Source organism: Miniopterus schreibersii, assembly GCF_964146895.1.
Source record: "Miniopterus schreibersii genome assembly, chromosome: 13".
Classification (NCBI taxonomy): domain Eukaryota; kingdom Metazoa; phylum Chordata; class Mammalia; order Chiroptera; family Miniopteridae; genus Miniopterus; species Miniopterus schreibersii.
In genome coordinates, this window is record NC_138113.1 from 9768657 (window position 1) to 9787009 (window position 18353).

At 36.4% G+C, this 18353-nt stretch overlaps 1 protein-coding gene across 5 annotated transcripts in view; it reads right to left on the reverse strand.

The window, feature by feature from the left end:
* ITSN2 (intersectin 2) overlaps nucleotides 1–18353 on the reverse strand; it is a 94469-nt gene that overhangs the window by 23200 nt on the left and 52916 nt on the right. For all 5 annotated transcript variants that reach the window (XM_081157161.1, XM_081157159.1, XM_081157160.1 and 2 more), the window contains 7 exons: nucleotides 17047–17252; nucleotides 14708–14772; nucleotides 12569–12735; nucleotides 9672–9717; nucleotides 9467–9588; nucleotides 7048–7144; nucleotides 6398–6589 (listed from right to left, as the gene is read on the reverse strand). In XM_081157161.1, coding sequence (XP_081013287.1) covers nucleotides 6398–6589; nucleotides 7048–7144; nucleotides 9467–9588; nucleotides 9672–9717; nucleotides 12569–12735; nucleotides 14708–14772; nucleotides 17047–17252 — 895 coding nt within the window. The remainder of the gene's footprint in view (nucleotides 1–6397; nucleotides 6590–7047; nucleotides 7145–9466; nucleotides 9589–9671; nucleotides 9718–12568; nucleotides 12736–14707; nucleotides 14773–17046; nucleotides 17253–18353) is intronic.

The following is an 18353-nucleotide window of genomic DNA, read 5'->3' on the forward strand; positions in this document are numbered from 1 at the left end:
AGATGTGATTTTGTTTTGGAAATTTAAATAATTCTTGAACAATTTTTTAAACTGCTGTGTCTTTTTTGATGCCAGTCAAGTTCACCATCATCAGGTGTTAGGTTGCTCATAACCTAACTCCTAACATAAGCATAAAAAAGGAAGAAGTTTGTATTGTATTCTAATGCTGCGGACCAACAGAAAGCAAATTATTTGGCTATCAGAAAATACAAGTATTCTAGAACTTCCCAAACCAATTCTGCTGATAAACGCAAGTGGATAAAAATGTTTTTATTGGTTTTATTTTAAAGCTACGGTGAAACATCATTAGCCTAAAAGACAACACAGACCTCTCAATGGCAGACAAAAGTGAAGACTTGGCCGCAGAAGGCAGTCAGTTCAAGCTGATGTCTGCAGCACCTTCTAGCTGCCGAGTTGGATCACATCTCCCCTCCCGCACCTATGCTGTTTCTTGTCCTCATCACACTCCCCACGCCACCCTCTAATCTGGCTTACTCCTACTTCGGGATCTGGTAGTTGCCTCCTCCAGGAAATGGTCTCTAATTCACCAATTTATGTTTGAATTAGGTATTCCTTCTCTGTGCTCTATTGGAGCCCAGTAAATATCTGCTCATGTGCCAGATCCCCCCACAGAGCTACATACTCCCTGAGGCTAGGACCCTCTGACACTCATTTTCATAGTCTCAGCACATGGTAACGTCTTGGCCTTATGCAAATGCTCAATACACACTGGCTGAATGACTTCCCAGGGATGAGGATAGGTTTTTATGGAAAGAGGATGTTTATGCCAGACATTGATGGATGGGTTGGATTGTGATCTGTATTGTTTTTCACTAGAGGTGAAACCAGCGACTTGATCACTTAGGTATAATACTGTTTCCCTCTGGTGCCCCCAAGCATTCACTGCAGTTTCTTTTACATAGACTCTGATTTTGTACTAAAAATGTCTTAACTACATTTGGAGTGGCCATTAACTTGTAGGCTCCTTCCAATCCTTTTAGAAAAAAGTTGGAGTAAAAATTCTAAGTAACATAGTAATCGATTATTACCCTAGATAATATTTTCCTTTACTTTTGAAAAAAATTTCTTTTGCTTTTGAAATTATGATTATCCAGGATCAAACTATTTCAATCATGACCGCTTAAAAATTTCTTTTGGCCCCTGTGATATAGAACAATTCGTTGGCCTGTACCCAGAGTCTACATTAAGGAAAAAGAAATTCCAAAGAAATTCAATCATGACTACATATAAACAATCAAAAATAAGTGTTAAAGGATGCCTCCAAAGAAATACACAATACAAGTAATGTTGTTTGTGTCCTTTTAATAAACACACTTGCATAGTTATATTACAATTTTGTAAAAATAAAAACAGATTACCTCATGCCAAGCGTGCCCAGCATTTGCACAATCTCAATACCTTTAATACTATAGTTTTCAAGACACACAAAATAAAAATTTAAGGCAAAAAACAGCACTTTGCAACAATTTAATAATTTATTACATTACAGTAGCATCACAGCAGCATCCAACAATGCCACTCTAGGCAAAAGTCTCTCAGAATTTCCATTATAGATTCTATTTACAAAATTTGTAACTTGGTAAAATTCATTCTAAGAAAATTTGGCAAATAAAGCTTTGACTGGAATTGGCATTTCTTTCTCTACTTTTCCTTCCCCTACTTTCTTTACTTTAAACTATCAATATCGCATTGTATTTTAAAACACTAAAATAGCAGTTATATTGTTTTAGTAGTTCTATTATTTTTAAATGACTTTAAGATAAAGTTTTAGAGGAAACTCTACAATGGGTAGGGGATTGACTTATTTTCAAATTTTCTAAAAAATCAGCTTCGGTTTTAGAACTGATTTTTTCACTGCTGAAAAACCCATCAGATTTAATCACATACTTTAAAAATGATTATCACATATTACAATTTTTAAATAAACTTTGACAGGGTTTAGATTTATTCAGTGGTTATCCCACTTTAAAATTCTATGTTCCTGATAAACCCTTTCCTTCTAACGTTGCTTTCTAAGCAAACTGAAAGCTGCCTCATACTGCATGAGGAAGAGAGCAAACGTGGCTGAATATGAGGTATCGCAGAGGACTGCATGCACTTTTAAGAAGGTCAGGTTATTATATGTCATCCTATTTCCTTAATTTTTAGCTTTCTCTCGAATATATGACAAAATACCTACACAAGGAGAGGTATTTCAGTAAATACAGTATATATATTTTCCAGACCGACATTTAGCTTAAATATGTCATCATGTGATTCAGTCCATAGGTTAGCCCAGAGCACAAGAATACATTCTTTTCAAATTGAGTACAGATGCTAAACTCTATCTGAATGTCATTCTTAATAATCTTCATCAGTGTAAAAGTGAGTCATTTGCACTATAAAATATCTTTGAAATAATTTATCAGTGTATTAGGTAAGTCCAAATGCGAAAAATAATTATAAAGGGATGTTATACAAAATCATGTGGCTAATTAGCAGTGGTCTGATTTCTAACCTCAGGGTTTATAACGTACGTAAAGTAAGTGTCCTTAATTTGAACCCAACTAAAGGGTGCAAAAGCAGAAAGTTCAGAACATTAAAAGGCAAGACCAAGTACTCTGTACAATTTGGAAGATCAGTTGAATTCACAAGGACTCAACCTCTGTACTGTCTCCTTTACTGACTGCAGGCAAATCTGTTATTCCACCTGTAAAGTGATATTATTGCTTTCCTATTAATGTCACATTTTATAAAAGTATCATGATGATGCCAAATGCTAAAAATTGAGCTGGTCTGATAATTACAAATCCCTGCCGCAGGGAGCACACATACACATCACCACACATCCCAATAACGTGAAGTATTTTGGAACACAGACATTTGAACTTTGTGAAGTTCTAACTAAACTGTTGGTTCTTTCTCAAGTGCTGTAAAGTTATGATTTAGGCAATGTATAACTGAAATAATTCATTCATAATGTATAGGCACATTAACATAAATATTGCACAAAATGTGCTTTTAACTTAAACTCAAAGATATAAAAACACGTTTCACTCTTCTTAAAGAACTCTGTGAGGAAATAAGACTGTGATTGTATGTACACTTTTCCTGATAATACTTTGACATTCATAAACAGTAGATTGCACTGCAGTTTGTAAACATTGTAAATTGCATAAACTTCTCATTGATTTTCAAAAATAGTTTAATACTGTCCACTAAAACTCCTTTTTGTTTCAGCTAAGTACTCTCACATTTATTAGTTTTTAATAATGTTTATCATCTTTAAAGTGTTTCCATTCAAGAAAAAGTAAAATCCTATGCCAAAGTAGCCAATATGGTTGAATAGATAGTAGCCAGAGAATTCTGGATGGCAAAGTCAATCTCCTAGCCTCAAAGCACTTTATAGAGGCATAGAGGAATGCAGCTCACACACATCTCTCCTTCACTTGAATTCATTCTGGACTAGATAGAGCCTGTTTGCCTGCTTCAGGGGCATTTAAACTCTGCAAAGATTCCTCATGTTCTTTACTAAATACATTATGAAGAATGTCAACCAATGTCCTTTTGTGGCCTGGGACATGTGGTTACCTAATTAAGATAGATAACATGAGTTTTGACTTTAAAATGTATCGTAGATATCAATGCTCTGTCTAAGCTAGGGAAGGTTTCATATCTCATAGTCAATGATGGGAGCCGTTCATTCCCCCAAAATAATACATTTTTAGGTCATCAATGAAGAAGTAACAACTACTTGCTGCAGGATATGATATAATATCTTCATTAGCCCAGAGCACATGAAGGTCCTAAGGGAACTACCATAGTACACGGCTCATTTCTGGGCAGCCCAAACAGATGAAACATATCCCACGCTGCACATACTGATGGGGCAGGTCACTTTCCTATTCTGAGGTAAGAAAAGCTCCCCAAAATACACAGAAAATAGATAAAAGGTTATTTTCAGTTCTTGGCCTTTAACAAATTTAAATACTGAATAGTGGCATATTAGAAAGTAAAAGAGTAAACAGTGCATATCTGGGGGAATCACACATTGAACCAAGTAAGAGCTCACTGTGATTAGGATTAGACCAAACGTAAGAACAAAACATAAGCAAATTTTATCTGAATTCTGTAATCAATATACAAGTTGCAATAACATTAGAAAAGCGCGGCAGCTCATTCCAAACAGCGAGAACAGTTTGTGCAAATAGTGGGTCTTTGTGTGTTTGAATTCCCACCCTGTAGGGGAAACTCAATGTGCATGCTAATGACCTACAATTACCAAATTGAAAAAGAAAAGCGCTAAGGGTGCCAGAGTGAACAGCAGGGAAAGCCACACAAAGACCCACTATCCTTTAAAGTGTTACAAATAAATGTTAACTGTAAGTTAGAAACACAAAGAAATAATCCCAAGTGGCTCTAACATTCGAACCGAAGTTAATGAATTGTGTAGGAGATATTTGATCAGGGCTGCCTGCCCTGCCTCCACGCTAGTCAAACTTGGATAGTGGGTCTCTGGGGTGCTTTCACACTGGAAGACAACATTGGGTCCTATAAAAAGAAAAATGAGGAATAAAATGAACATAAAGCAAATTAAGTGGGTGAGAAAAAATTTGACTAGTAACATGCAACATCAACTAAACAAATTTGAATTATTACTATTATCAACCTTTAAAAAAATAGTCACGTGCCACTTAACAGTGGGGATCTGTTCTGAGAAATGAAACGCCAGCAATTTCACCCCTGTGCAAACATCACAGAGAGCAGTTACACACAGAAGGCACAGCCTACTACACACCTAGGCTATATGGTGTACCACCATCACATACGCGGTCTGTCCTTGACCGAAACGCCGTAATGGGGCACACTGACTATATCCTAATTATATAAGAAAATTAAAATAATACTTATAAGGGCCCCAAAACCACAGATGGTAATCTAAAATTTAACCAGTTTTTACTGACTCATCCACACCTGGTTGTTCTTCCTTTAGAACAGCTTTTATTTGTTCTTTATATTCCTCAGAAAAGGCTTAATTGAAAAAAGTGTTCCACCATAGAAAAAAAAGATCAACAACAACAACAATGAAACATCTGGAAAGCCATCACTTTACATCACAGACTCGGCAAAAGCCAAAAGTCCTGGCCTACTGGAATGCCTCCAGGGATCATTAGCCAAAGGTCTTCCAGACCGGGTTGGTCTGGAAAAGTATCTTCCTTCCTGGATTCAGGAAAAGTGCCTCAGGCATTCCTAATCAATCAGATAAAGTGGAAGCACTAGAATCTGCCAAACCATCAGCAGAGCTTAAAATGGTCATTCATTTAGGTAACCCACGTTGTCATGATTTTCTTCACTTCTCCTGAAACCCTGAGATATTTATGGGAATGTTCGAACCATAAAACAACTGGACTTCTCCCACCTCCAAACTGGGAAACTTAGTCGTGTTATATAAAGGAAAGTCTTCTGCCAGGGTGAGGGCAATCTTTACAAGCTCCAAAGTAAAAACAATGCATGAGTATTTCAAGCTTAGAGTCTAAAACAAATCTGCAATACTTGCACTGAATTCATAAGCATAGCTCAGCTTTGACTGGGTTACCATTTATAGCCTCTCAAAAACTAAATTAAAATCAAAGGCTAAATTTATTAGATAATTTCACAAGAATGATAAAAAAATATAAATCATGATGCATTTAGTAAAAAAAAAAAAAAAGGGGTGGGGAAAAGTGACATTCGTTTTATAAAGGTAAAAAGGTATTTATTTCCAAGTACTGTTTGTTCTCTAATTTACTATTAGTTCATATTTATTGTCAAATGTAAGAAAGGCAGGGTAACTACCAAAAGATAATTCTATGAGATCTGGACCCTCGTCCTAAAAATAGTGAAATAAATCTTGATTCATATATCTCTTGTGGCATGAGGTATCCATCTAAATAATCACCTAATGAGAGTTTTGAAAACAAATTTTAAAAGTTTTTAAATTTTATTCTTACCTGGATAATGTGTACATAGGTGGGAAACAAATGGGAAGGTGATAAAATTAATAGCACATACACTAAAAGGGTAATTTTTAATAGGTAAATAGGATACTTACTATCTACTCTTTATTAAGCTGAAAAGATCATTGCACGCTGAAAAGGATGGTGCAGTATAGACTGCTATCATACCAAAGAACCCATAAAAGAGTCTAAGGTCTGAAGCTAGGAAAAAATTATTTAAAATAAGGCAATGTAACTCTTGAATTGTGAAAAGTTTCCTTTTGCATTTTCTTACTTTAAGCATTAATATACATTTGCTAAGAGAGCTGCATTTAGTATCTGATCCAGAACAGTAACAAATGCAGCGCTGTATATTAAAGCTTTTGCACTAGTTGAGAGGCAAATAGTTTGATATTACTCACACTGTTGACTTGGATCTGAGTCTGTCGTCATCTTAACATAGTTTGAAGGGAAGAGACCAGTCACCCCATTGATTTCTCCTTGCCACCAGTCATGATCATCTTTGTTCAAAACATTGATAAGTTGTCCCTTGGAGAAGCTGAGCTCATCTTCATTACTTGCTACATAGTCATACATAGCAATCACCTGACACACTACCAGAAAAAGAAAAACAAACAGCAAATTAATTATTCCTACTAGGATCACAAGTCAAAATACCCCCAGGATTTAAATTACACTAATATTAAATGTTAAATTAGCCTAAATTTGTCCTTCGGCTGTTCTCTCCCACTCCTCTTCCCCCATTCCGTTCTACAAAAACCAGAATTTCCAAACTACAGTTAGAAGTCTAGGTGAACTCCTTCACTGTAAGTTTGATGGTATAGTAATTCCACTTTGAGAAATTTTAAGAGTGGAGAAGTTCAAGTATCCACTTAATAGTTGGCTGTTTCTACACAGAACTTTTTAGAAAGGAAGTTCTCATTGTAACATGCTTTTAGGCATCAGTATAGGAAGGACAAATTTTTAATATTTTTCAGTTAGTTAATCTGAGAAATTGGCGAGTTTTAACAAAAATTCTCTGTGACGAAATGCAAGTTAACCCATTCCATACCAGCATGAAAGGCAGGTGTAGTTCTTTCACTACTTGGACCCAAAAGTTTAACATGGCTGGCAGGAAACCATCCTTTCTGTCTCTTTTTGCCTCTGGCCTGTAAAATTAGCAAAAGGAGTATGAAAGATGAGATTACAACCAGTTACTTAGACATAAACTAAAAATGAAAAAAACCCCTGTGTAGTAAAGAATTTAACCTTGCTCAGAAAGGTCTGTTTTTTGTCTTTGGCTTCTGGGAGGCCAACTCTAAACCTCTGGAATGTCATGACTGAAGAGTGTCTGAGTTTACCTGGGGGCCGTGACCATGCCAGACAGTCTAACAGAGTGATTTAGGGTGGGTGCTCTGGGTCATGCAGTATGAACTCAACCTCTGGAGAGACTGCAGACTGAGTTCAGCCATACAGGCAGCCAATCATGTCTACATGATAGAACTCCCATAAAACTCTGGACACGGAGGCTCACGCAAGCTCCTTTGCTTGGCAGTACTCTCTATGGGTTTTGTTGCCAGGAGAATTTAATGCTGTTCATGACTCCACTGGGAGAGGACAACTGGAAGCTCTGTGCTTAGAACCCTCCTGATCCTGCCCCACACATCTATTCCCTTGGCTAATTTTAATCTAAATTCTTTTGCTGTAATAAACTGTAACCATGAGGATAATACAGTAGTCCCCCTTAATCCAGTTTCTCTTTCCACAGTTTCAGTTATCCACAGTCAACTGCAGTCTGAAAATATTAAGTAAAAAATTCCAGAAATAAACAATTCATAAGTTTTGAGTTGCGTGCTGTTCTGAGTAACATGATGAAATCTCACGCCGTCCCTTTCTGTCACACCCAGGATGTGAATCATCCCTTTGTCCAGTGTATCCACGCTGTACACACTACCTGTCAGTCAGCAGCCGCCTAGGTTATCATATCTACTGTCATGGCATCACAGTGTGTGTGTTCAAGTAACCCCTCTTTACTTCATAATGGCCCCAAAGCACAAGAATAGTGATGCAGGCAATTGGGATACGCTAAAGAGAAGCTAGAAAGTGCTTCCTTTAAGTGAAAAGGTAAGTACCATACAATAAAATATTTTGACAGACGCCGCATTCACTTAACTTTTACTACAGTATACTGCTGTACTTTTTCTATTTTACTATTAGTTTTTGTTAATCTCTTACTAAGCCTAATTTATAAATTAAACACAATATAGGTATATATGTATAGGAACAAACATGGTTTATATAGGGTTCAGTACCATCTGCAGTTTCAGGCATCCACTGGGGGATCTTAGAACATATCCCTCTCAGATAAGGGGGAACTAACGTAGCTTTCAGTGAGTCCTGTGAGAGCTCTATTGAACTTGAGAGTGGTCTGGGGACCTCCAAACTTACAATTGGTGTCAGAAGTAAAGGTGGTCTTGGGGACCCCTGAATTTTGCATTGGCCTTCCAGGTCAGTATCAAACAACTGGAAGACTCAATATGCATCTCAAAGTATGGCTGAAAACACTACCTGTAGAAGTCTATTTGGAGATCTTTCAGGCTTAGAGTTATCTGCATATTTCACACAAATATTTACAAACTAAAAGGATTTTTCTAGAGTTCTTCTAATAAGTTCAAGTCAGCACTTTAAATGGCACAGCCCATAGTAAACACCTCTTGGGGCTTTGTTAATCAACTAGGAGATCACAAATAAAATTTGTGGACAGTCATGTTACCCACTTAGTTGGGTCAACCTTCAAATAAACCAGAAGGTGGAATTTCAGGGGGCTATTCAAGAAGATATTGAATTCTGAACACCCCCTGTTCTTTAGGAATTGTAAGACTAATTTGCAAGAGTGAAGTTATATCATTCCTCATTACAATTATGTATCAATCTTACATAAAAATATAGCTATTGTACCTATCATCATTTTTTAACCCTAAAATGCTCTTTAGATAAGGAAGTTTTAGTAAAGAGACAAAAACCTCTCTGTATCAAAACATTTGCAATAACTGCCTCTGTTAACATTGTAGGCACAAAACCAGGCTCATTTATGTCTGCAATTCCTTTCCTTGCACTGTTTCAAAAACAAAAGATCATGAGGGGATAGTCCAATGGGTGGTATTTCCTCAGGACACAGCCTGGACCATGTTTTTTTTCCTAGGCAAAGATGATGCTATGCTTTCCTTTAAGAAGGTGACCAGTGGTTTATTAGAACAGGTAAACAATTATGTATTTAGAAAAAATTATTATTCATATTGGTACTTATAGCTTCAACTCAACTGTGCTAAAAATGAACAGCAAAAAGACTAGAAACATTACACACTAAAATGTTAATATAGATTACCTCTAAGTGGCACGATTATGGGTGATCTGAAATTTTTATTAGTTTTATTTTTAATGAGCATGCAATACACTTTTATAATAAAATTGATAGATTTAAAGATTATTACCTGTAACTCCCCTTGCCACCACCCACTTGTATTTTTCTTTAAAATTAATATTAACTGCCCTGGTGCGAGGCTAAGCTGTTCAGAACCAGAAGCTGCGTACGCTGAAGTTACTTGAGCAATCTCTGAAAAGAACAAACACAGAAGAAACTTGAGTTCAGGACTCTGAGGCACTTGAGTAATTTTCTCACCTCATAATTATACATACCAGGTTTCTTGTTTGATGTTCCAGATTTGATAGCACTCCCAAAACTCTGTAAGGAAAAAATACACTATTTTATCATTTTCCAAAAATACAGATGTAAAAGTACAAAGGATATTAGAAATTAAAGATGCCTAATTCCCAGGATTCTTGTTCCTTTAAATGAAGAGCAAAATCACAATTAACCTTGTATTAACCAAAAAAGTTAAGACTCCAACACTCGTGGGGAGATCTGGTCTGCTAACACAGCACAACAGAGACAAGTAACTGACTCAACAGGAACAGCTCATTTCTGAATTTCTCCTGAATATTAAATGAGACTATCCAGGCCAAATACAGCCTGTTTACCAGTGGGGTTAGTACCACATGCAGCCTATGTGCCCTGGACATGTTAAGGCATATATGAGTTTTGCTCCTGCTGCACAGGAGACAATGCTTTTATAGTTTTAATTTTTTCGCTATGTTCCCCCTGAAACTGACCTAAGAACAAAATATCCTTACTCCAGCAACTATGATCTGTTTGACTTAACACAGTAAGCTGGGCCAACCACATTTCTTCTTTTTAGGAATATGAATAAGAAGTGGGAAGAGTTTAAATTTTTTTTCTGTCAGTGGATGCAGCTGTAGTAACTCAGCTGAAGCAGAGTTGATGACAGTGGAGAGCTATTTTTTGAGCACTTACTATGTAACAGGCACTGTTCTAAGAATGTTACATATATTAACTTAGAGAATTTTCATAATAACACTATTATACAATTATGATTATCCCCATTTTACAAAAAAGAAAACAGGCACAGAAAGGTGAAGCAACTTCTCTAAGGTCACATAGCCTACAAGTGGTAGAGCCAGAAGTCAACCCAGGTAGTTTCAATAGTTCCCAGCGTGGGGTCTGTGGATCCCTGGGGGGCAGTCTTTGGGCCCCTTTTCAGGGATCTGGGAGATAAAAACTATTTTCACAGTATACTAAGACATTCTTTGCCTCTTTCTCTGTGTTGACATTGACACCAGTGGGTGAAATTGCTGATGCTTTAGAAGGAATCATGGCAGTGGTGCCAAGTGTACTAGCAGTCGCAGCATTCTTCACAGCCATGTGCTCAGAGTAAAACAAACAAAGCCAGTTTCACTTAAGAATGTCCTTGATCTAGCGGTAAAAAATTTATTAACTCTTAATCCTCAAGTACACATCTTTTAAAAATTCCATGTGACTAAATCAAGTGTGCCTAAAGCATTTCTGCTGCAAACTGAAGTAGGAGGGGTGTCTCAAGGACAAGCACATATGTGATTAAATTGTGAGTTAAACTAGGTTTTTCATGGAACAACATTTTTATTTGAAAAAACGACTGAATGACAAATTATTCAGATGTGGGATTTAGTAGACCTTATCTAAAAAATGAGTAAGCCTGTTACTCCATGAAAAGCAGCTGATAGGATTTTTGCCAATGATAAAATTCAAGCTTTCAAGGGAAAACTAAAATTTTGGAAAACATGTATTTACTACCATGAGCTTGACATTTTCGAAGTACTTAAAGACCTTTCTATAAGATCAGTGGTGATGTTAACAAATGTGATTTTTTTAAATGTATTATATAATAAAATGTGCCAATACAGGGACTATTTGTATAACTCAGTGATTCAATATTTCCTAAAGGACCAATGAATTATGTTACTACACCATGCCTGGGCAAAAGACCCAGTTAATGAGCAACTCAGACTGGTGAATTTTAATATAACGATAAAAAATGTTCACTGATAAGGCTTCAGATTCCATGTTGCAACAAACCTTTAACAACTGAATACTTGCCAAGTTTTGGTGTAGTAATATCAAGGAATATATCTACAGTTATCTGAAAATGTTATTAATATATTTTTCTGTTTTCTCCAATACATGTGAGGCTGAATTTTCTTCCAACCAAAAGAATATATCACAACAGACAATCTAGATACAGATGTGAGAATCTAGCTGTCTTCAACTAAGCCAGACATTAAAGAGGTTTTCAAAAGCATAAAACAATGTCACTCTTTTCACTAAAATTTTAAAAAACATATCTAGTTGTTTATATTACCATGCAATGAGTTTAATTTTGCTATTTTAAAATAAATTTAAAATATCTTTAAAAATTTGTTTTAATTTCTAATATGGAAAATATCACTGGCTATAACTAATAAATAAATAAATAAGTAAATAAATAAATAAATAAATAAATAAATATTTTTAAAAACCCTCTTTGGAGTTTCCAGTAATTTTTAAGAATGTAAAAAGTTCCTGAAACCAAAAAGTTTAAGAACTGCTACAGTATACATACTACTGGTGGGATAAAAAGAAGCAGAAACTCAATACAGGCTGAGTCACATTAATGTCAGAGCCTTAAAGTAAAGACTCACAGACTCCTTCGAGGTGGTTCCTTGTGAGCCTGCCTGAATCTGTAACCCTTTCCGAACTTCAGTTACCACAAGGCGCAACCCTACCTATGGCTCTTATTCTTAGGACTTCATCATATCCTGTCTCCTTTATCTTTCTTTTCTTTTCAACTGATTTTAGAGAGGGAGGAAGGGGGAACAGCGTGAAACATCGATATGAGAGAGATACATCAATCAATTGACTCCCATACACGCCCTGACTAGGGATGGAACCCACAACCTAGGTATATGCCCTGACCAGGAAATCAAACCCATGACTTTCAGGGCACAAGACAACACTCCAACCAACCGAGCCACACTGGCCAGGGCTCCCTTATCTTTCTAACAGGATCCCTATAATAAACTTTATTTTACTGGAGCTACCGTAAATGGTTTCCTTGAAACCAAAGCAGCCTGACCAAAACCATATTCATGAGCCTCTGTTTTCAGTATGAACCTTATAAACAAAATAGAATGATTCTGTTTCTATATCAAAATAACTCTACCTCATGATCTTTTGGTTTGACATAATTTGATGGAAAAATTCCAGTTCTGTCTCCAATACTTCCTGTCCACCATTCTCCATCTTTCTGAGTCACCAATATTTCTTCACCTTCTGAGAATGTCAAATCTCCAGGTTCTACACTTGCATATGAATAAAGTGCAATATACTCTGTAGGAAACAAAGCAAAAAGGAAATAATTTTGGTTGCAAAATTGCAGAAGTGAAAAAAATGTTAATTTCTAAGATTCTGAATAAGTTCACTGCAAAAGATCTTTTTACTTAAGGAAATTTAATATAAAGAGATGTTAAGATAGAAAAAAGAATGAAGCAGTAATTTAGTAATTTCTTAGAAAAAGATTATTTGATTTCACATAAAGTGGGATTTCTTTTTTTCATTTGTATCATCATTATTACATCACAGAGAATAACCCCAAAACTACAGGCAGACATCAGTATCTCTACTTTACAGTCAAACTATGACAAGACTTTTTAAACCTCTTATACAAAATATATTTTAATCTGTTAAATTGTTTTCTCTTTAATTCTTTTATTTACATGGTTATTGAAATGCCCAATAATCAGCTGACATCAGTATTAGAGGGCAAATTCCATCACAAGGACCCAGCTCCTAGCCCAGTGTGTGGCATGGAGTAGATGCTCAATAAATATTTGATATTGAATGGCCTTGGGTGAAATGTCTACGTTTTAATATTGGCTTTGGTTTTGGTTCCTATGATTGCTACTTTAGTAGAAGCAGTCAACGACCAGGTTTTAGAGATCTTCCTTTCTTTTGAGTTTTAATTTGTCAACATGGAATTTGATCTGTATATCAGAAACTGGAGATGACCAGAAACACCATTTGAGCCTATTTATTTTCACATTCCTAGTATTACTCAACTTAGCTGATTTAACAAAGGAAAAATGATTACAAGGTTTAGGTCTGCTGCAACAAGCAAACTCCTTTCCAAAATGCTCCTCACTACCTTCCTAGGCTTATTTCACAACACTCATTCCATAGTCAACTTGGGGTTCCAGACTTGCTGGTGACCTGAAGATCCCTAACCTTTCACAACGATGCCTTGGCTCATGCCATTCCCTCCATGCACAAGAGCTTCCTCTTCCCTTGTCACTACGCAAGGCCCTACTCATTGTTTAATAGGATTCGACACTGCCACCTCTGTGGATTCACAGGGCTTTTCCCCAAAACTGCGCTTCGCCCCATTACAGAATTTATTCCACCTGTACACCTATGTTCCCCATTTTTCTGTGAGCTTGGAAGCTGTGTTTTATTGATCCTTGTATATTTCAGGCTATAGCATAGAATCTCTAATTATAGTAGATACTGAACAAATTGTTTAATTTACCATTAAACTGATTTTCTTGAGCAATATAAACATAAAATGTACTTCAACTATTCAACTAATTTTACAATGGACATTTACAATTCATTTATAAACCTACAGAGTGGGGCAAAAGTAGGTTTACAATTGTTTGCATGGAAAATAATACAATAATTAATAAATAATACAAAAATAAACCATTTCGTGTAATCACAACTGTAAACCTACTTTTGCCCCACCCTGTGTGCATCTATTAATGAAAAAAATGTCTGCAAAGATGGTAGACAATCTTTCATTTTTCAACACATTAACAAGATCAAAATAATTTATTAGTCAAATAACCCTAAAGGCTATAAATATTTTTCTTTGTAATATTTATGATAAAATGTATTTTGATTTCAAATCTTACTTAATGATTTATATGGTACACTAATTAAAATGCAATTTGTAAGTAACTAAATGTGCTAAAATTTCCTTACATCCTAAACATCTATAATCTGGATATATAATAGCAAGGAAACCAAAACTTTTTTGTTATCTCATTGCAATACTTATTTACGATCTTATTTATAGAGGCAGTGTCTGGTGAAATTTTATAGCACTGATTTCCTAAAAGTGCCAAGTATATTCAGTTTTGTTTTCCATATCCTCAATATTCATGTGAAATTGGCAAGGGGCAGGTTTTCTGAACCTCACTTCAACACTGAAGACTCGGAAGTATGGAGAATGACAACTGTAGGAAATCAGATAATTAGTAGCTAATCTGACTCCCATCTGATTTATAAACTGTCAAAAGCTCACCTTCTCCAACTGTATAGGCGGCAGAGGTAGGTTTCTTGTTTATAGCTGCATACAAAGCTTCTGGTCTGCCAAATAAACATACCAAAAAAAGACATAAACAACCAAAAAACAAGAAAGGTATTTGATGAATATAGCAAGTGTTAGCAGCACATTCTTTTAGGGCTTTCTAAAATTAATCTAAATATTGTTTCAGTACAAAGGCTACAAATATCCTCACACAAAATCCTAGTGGATTAAGAACTGCATAATATCAAATTTCTAAAATTTTCAATATGTTAAAGTTATTTCAATATGATTTATCAACAGTTTTCAAATGTGCAATTACTGCTTTTCTAAAGGAACTTAAAAGACAAAAGTGCATTAGCAAATGGAGCAGTTTTTTGGTAAAGAACATATGGGGCATGGCTTAGTTAAGAGGGGAAAAACAAGGGTAATATACAAATTTTATTATTTGTTTAGAGCACACTACATTAAAATACATACATACATATATTACTAAACAACACCAGACAATAAAAACATTAATAGCACTAAATTTCCAATTTAACCCAGGAAACTGTTCTCAAAAACCTAGAAACTGTTGAGTTCAAGAACTAGACATCTGTAGAATGCACCAGGGCTCCCCAGGCCCCGTGAGTAAATGATATAATGAGGCAGTTTTCAGGGAAAACAGAGTGGAACCTTAATACAGCTCATGGCGACAACTGAATGGACTGCCTTATTTAGTGCTGAATTCTCCATTACGGTAGGTTTTCATGTTAAATCTCTTAGAAAAGGTTAGTAAAAGTCAGAAGAAATGCCCTTTACAAAGAATTTAAACTTAAGTCTTTGTACTTAAGTTTTCTTCTCTGTAAAATTTTATTGAATTTAAATAAGCTAATTCCTATAAAGGGCCAACATATACACATGTAATTGTTGTTACTGTTATCATTACATACTTCTAAATCTAAAATTCCATGTCAGTCTGAAAAGTAAATTTCTGCATTTGAACTAAAAATTGATACACAGAATTTCAGCACTGAAAAAGTTTTTAAAGGTTATTTAGTATACTCTTTTCATTCAATCAATTAGAAAACTAAAGATCAAGTAGGATATCTCATAAAGCCTGGAAAAAATAGCAGTATCAGAACTCAAGCCTCTTGATATCCAAAAACCAGTCCCTTTTATCTTAATCTTCACCTGAGGATATGTGTTTTTTATTGAGAGAGAAAGGGGCAGTGAGAGAGCCAGAGGAAGGGGGAGGGAAAGAGAGGGAGAGAGAGAGAGAGAGAAAGAGAAACATGATGTGAGAGAAACATCAATCGGTTGCCTTTCGCATGCATCCCAACTGGGGATTGAACCTGTTACCTGGGTGTGTATCCTGACAGGTAATCAAACCTGTGACCCTTCGGTGCATGGGACGATGCTCACCCAACTGAGACACCTGGCCAGGGCAGACCAGTCCCTTTTTTAAAAATCAGGTTGTTTTTCTATTTAGGTCAGCTTCCACATAAAACACATGAGATAGCTCACCAAAGATGTACTAGAGTACTTATTTCTCTGTATTAAAGATGTTTGATGACCTGACTCCCCTACAGACTGGGAACTAAAGGCCAGATACCTTATCTAGCTTCTGCTTTTGGTTCATCTGAAAGTTCATTCACTCGATTGTTCATTCATTTGCTCCTCTCCCTACTCACTGAGCTGATAGGAATGAGCAGCTCCTATGCATTCCATTATACTAGTCAGTGCTCCTTTTGTATTTAAATATTAAAAATGATTCCAAAAAAAAAAAAAAAGGATTACACTAGTCATGAAAAAACTAAAAAAACAAACAAATATTTTAAAAGAAAGATGTGGACTCCACCCTCCTGGAACTTATGATCTAATAAGGGAAATGGGTAAGAAAGTAAATAACGACAACATAGTGTGCTATGAGTAGTAAGAGGTGATCTTCCAGGAACTCTGGAGGCCCAGAGATGGAATGCCTCACTCTGGCAAAGGGGAGGCCCTCAGATAATATATTATTTAAGTATTGACAATTTAAAGTAAAAAACAAGAGAAAAGCATCAAAGGAAATGAAAAGTAACCTTGCTAAGTGACCTGAGAGTACAAGATAGCAACAGATCTAAAATTTTTAGCACTTAGAAAACTTTAGGAATCTGAAATAACTGGAATAAACGATATTCTGAAATTGGTACAAATACAAGGATACCTTTTTTCACTCTAGGAATGACCTTCCTGGTACTCACACTCAAGCATGAATTTCCTGCCTTACTGCACAGCCATTCATTCTCTGGCTGACTCATCAGTGAAAACACAAGCATCCACACCTCGTGCGGACACACAGAAATGCTTACTCTTCCCGCCTGACTTCGCTCCCAGGGATGATTCTGACGTACGACTTAGGAAACCATCCTCTTCCTCCATGCACCTCCCCAAACCACCAATTCTCTTGCTGCTCCAAGACAGTGATAACATCATGTTTTGAGAAGTTCAAGTGGTTATCTTTCTTTGCAGTCCAGGAACAAAGGGCCTGTGCTTTTAGGTTTTCTACAACCTGTCCCTGTGAATACAAAACCACGACGTTAAAACAGAACAAAGAATAACCACCATGATTTGTTTCCTAGTGTATAACATATTTCCTGTTCAAACAGCAGATCAGTTGGGTGTGGTGGTGACTTATGACCAATGGTAACTTAAGATAACCTTACTCTACTGACTTAAAATGTGTATGACAGACAACCATCTCAGTAGCCTTCTGTTAAGTTAAAGAATGAACTCCTACCATTCAAGGAAATGCCCTTGAAGGTGTGATATGGAAGGTGAGCACTGGCTACTCTGTATGTCACAGAGCAAACGAAATGAAAGAGTTACTGCAAGCCTGTCTCCTCATGGCCAATGTCTCTTCATCATCACAGTGTATTCAGCCGACTCCACAGAATGCAGATGTGGTTGTGCTCAACCTTCCTCCACTTTACTGCTTTCTGTCTCTTCCTCATATTCTTTTTTAAAAAAATTTACTTAAATATGTCTTTATTGATTTCAGAGAGAGGAAGGGAGAGGGAGAGAGAGAGAGATAAAAACATCAATGATGAGAGAGTCACTGATCAGCTGCCTCCTGCATGCTCCCCACCGGGGATCGAGCTCAAAATCCGGGCATGTGCCCTGGCCGGGAATCGAACTGTGATCTCCTGGATCCTGGGTTGATGCTCAACCACTGAGCAACGCCAGCCGGGCTTTCCTTAATATTCTTATTCACTCTTCCCTCTTTCTTCTCTCAGAGGGGGAGTGGCTTTGTTTGGTGGACAAGGCTGCTCTTTACCTCTGCTCTAATCTTGTTATGCCCTCCCATTTTCTAAAAACATTGTGTAACATTGTGAAGCCCCTCTCCAGAATCTTCCCTCTCTACTTTTCTACTTACTACTTCTTCCAAATTTCTTAAAGAAAGAACAGTCTTAAACTTGCTTCCCGATTTCACCCCTCAATCCATTCTAATTTAGGTTCTGCAGCCATTATACCATTGAACCTCTTCTTGACAAGGTGACTGATAACAGCAAAGCTGAAAGCTTCTTCCAAACTTTATTTTCTCTGATCTCCAAACAGTGCTGACATAACTAAAACCCTTAGAGTTCCTGAAACTCACTCTCTGGTGATGGATGGCTCA